General features: G+C 30.9%; 1 protein-coding gene across 1 annotated transcript; it reads right to left on the reverse strand.

Annotated features, from left to right (window-relative positions):
* Positions 1-315: 315 nt before the first annotated feature.
* On the reverse strand, positions 316-2,614 carry LOC145635219 (transcription factor bHLH162-like). Its single transcript, XM_081686508.1, has 3 exons — positions 2,468-2,614; positions 1,225-1,548; positions 316-656 (listed from the first exon to the last, which is right to left on the reverse strand). The coding sequence occupies exons 1-3, from the start codon at positions 2,612-2,614 to the stop codon at positions 588-590; spliced, it is 540 nt and encodes a 179-aa protein (XP_081542634.1). The 3' UTR covers positions 316-587.
* Between the last annotated feature and the right edge of the window lie 801 nt (positions 2,615-3,415).

Raw genomic sequence — 3,415 nt, forward strand, 5'->3', positions numbered from 1 at the left:
ACTTAATGCCATTAAAGGTCCAAACTTTGGGCCTGGCAATATACTCAAACCATTAGAGGTCCCATACCGTGGGCCTGGCTCTGATACCATATTAAACGCGGGTCTGGGCCGCACCCGCAAACCAAGAGAGAGAGTCCACCTCACAAGTCCAAGGAGGTTCCATCCCAAAACCTTATGGCGATAGGAGGGGTAGCCCCTTAGCCTTATAAAGTGTTTAATTCTCTCTTCTTTAACCAATGTGGGACACTTACATATAGTGACACTTGAGAGGTTTATTCTTCAACAATATACATTATAATTTTTTGGCAACCCGCATTGCTAGCTAAACTATATAATATCATTAACAATGTAATTTGAATTACTAATGTGACAAGTCAATTCCAATAATGTTTTAGTTAGTTCAATACATATTGTGAAGACATCAGTATATTTACAAACATAATAATAACACAAGATTTTCGCTACTTAACGATTCTCCCGTACAGCTTATGTACTCAATTTAAATTTAAGCTTCAAAAAAAAAAAAAAAAAAAAAAAAAAAATTCTTCAATCAATCAAAGCTTAATTAGGCAGTCCAAAACCATTAATCAAAGCTCAAATTTCTTCAGCCTCTGAGTAATCCTTGCAACAGTATCCGTTGTCACAGCCTCACCAATCTACACAATTGTAAAAACATAACTTTAACTTCAAAAGATACAAGAAAGATAATTTTGTTTATCTTCTTAATAATTTTAGTTAGTTAATGAAAAAGACAGATGAAAATGAAATATTACATTTACTTAATTACTTTATTTTATTTTATTTTTAGATTTGAGGATTTGCTACACGTGTACTGCTTTTTAATTCCAAGGTCTACGGAGCATTATCTCATTATCTGTACCTAGACTTTTAAAATGGAGTATAACTTAAAAAATTCATTTGATAAATATAATCACTTTTCATTACATTATGAATTTTATGATAATCTTATTTTGTTGGTAAGAAAATCAACTTATTCAGCAAAATTTAAAATTGACGTTTAAAATCAGCTTATTTTGTTGGTAAGAAAATCAGCTTATTCAGCAAAATTTAAATTCGACGTTTAAAACAACTCAATTCAAAACTTTTCCATGTTAACAATAACTAAAATATAATTCATGCGAAAAGGTGAATGTAATATAAGCATTACCATTACCACTATTTATTATCGACTAGCCACAAAAGAGATCGAGTACTCGTATATACCTGTGCATGAATTGTATGAAGGACAATATTTCCGGTAACACAATAATTAGCATTAACAACTTCAATATTTTCTTCATGAAGAATTCGGATTGCCTCAGTGAAAACAAACTGGCACTCCAACCCCGTAATCAAAGTCACCAAAAGGGCACTTCCATTTAGTCTCACTTCAATTTGGACCGGCGAATTCTTCGAATAATAACTTGTTCTACTACTTGATACTCTTCCAACTCCCAACATATTATCCTTGGTTTGCTTCAAATTTTCGATATTCGATTTTAGTTGTTTGATGTAGTTTGTAGCATCATCTATTTGATCCGGAATTGCCTGTAAATATACACGTATACCATCATCGTCAATGGTACGTTAATGGTGTAACATATACTACATCCGTTACATATTATTTGCAACGATTTGACATAAAGTAGAGAGGAAAAATGTCTAATCGTTGCAAATAATATATAACGGAGGTAGTAATATACTACATCCGATCCAAATTACTCGCAACTTTGGGGTATTATTTGTGAGATATAAAATATTCCAAAGTTGCTAGTAATTTAGACCGGAGGTAGTAATTATATTGACTAGCAAAGTTATTAAAATCGGGATTCTACTTTGAATTAGAAGGGGCTAATAGAATCGAATCGTAGAATCGTAAGATTCTACCGACATGAATAATCAAGACGTCAAATATAAATTTAATTAAATATATTGAAATTATGATTTTGAAACCTAATTATTGATAGATAATAGTTATTTAACCATTAAGCAATCAATACTTGACAATATATATTCATAAAAACCTATATAAAAATGTTTTTTACTTGTAAGGATTTCGCTAGTTCAGAAAAATATGTAAAATCGAATAGAATCGTATATCGAATCGTATGCTATACATGAATCGTGGATTTTAATAACATTGTTGACTAGTGTAACAACTAAATACAAACAAAGGAGAGGTAGTAACACTAATATGCCCTCTATTTGTTATTATTGTCATGTTGATATAGTGCATTATTGCATTGTGGTATTGTATGTATTATATACTACTCCATACTCCCTCTGATCTGACTCTAAAAGTTTTTTTATTTTTATTTTTATTATTGATAGTGATAACCTTAAAAATCAATCAAAATAGGATTTCTTCATATAAAAAAAATGGGAAGGACTTTTAGAGACAGACAGAATATAGTCAAAGACATCTACGAGAGAGCTAGAGAAAGAGATATATAGAGAGACCACAAACCTTAGGAGAGGAGGCATCATCGCGAGGAATAAGGGAGTTGAGTTCTGAATATAGGATTTTCAATGTGTTTCTTCGGTCTTTCTCTACGGTTTTCCTATCTCTTTTGGTTGAGGAAGACTTAATAGACTTAGCGGAGTTGCTCATCATTGTTTTTGATGAGCATACAATACAAGTACTTTTTTCCTTATCTAAGCATGCCAATTCAATAGATATTTATAAGTAGTAAGAAGGGTAGAAATGTAAATACACATTTATGAATAAATTTAATATAAGGTAGAACATACAAAATATAATTATATAAAGGTTTCCAAAGTTGGGTAATGTGCGAGGCCGTGTGGGGATGCATGTTTGACTAAATATGTAAGAAGCATGTGTCGTAAATGAATAAAAAAATATTAATTACATAAAAACAATGAGTGTTGCTAGTTTAATTTGTGACACCAAGATACTTATACATGTATGTATGTATATATAATGGGAACAAATTACGTCATAAATTCAAAGACTGATGTAGTAAAAGCTAAGGTTCACACTTATATATTACAACAAAAAACTTAATTACAAGTATCTTAAAGAGACAAGAAGGAGGCCAATAATTATTGGTCCCATAATATTCATATTGCTCTGCTAATGCATATGATAGATTATAATCCTCTACTCTATCTATTACTCGACCCCATCTAATAATATAAATGATTTAAGTATTCTTCATCTATATGTAAGGGTCTATTCACATTTACTGAATTGAGCTGAACTGAGCTAAACTGAACTGAACTGAGTTAAAATGAATATTTTATGAGAGAGGGAAATTAAGAGTTGAACTGAACTGAACTGAAATTAAGTAAATGTGAACATGCCCTAAGTCTGTGAATGACAAATTATTTATGAGAGAATAGCTTGAATGGCTATTATTTATAGCCTATATAAGATAACCTACACAATATAAAC

This window comes from Chenopodium album, chromosome 6 (assembly GCF_948465745.1).
Source record: "Chenopodium album chromosome 6, dcCheAlbu1.1, whole genome shotgun sequence".
NCBI classification, from domain to species: domain Eukaryota; kingdom Viridiplantae; phylum Streptophyta; class Magnoliopsida; order Caryophyllales; family Amaranthaceae; genus Chenopodium; species Chenopodium album.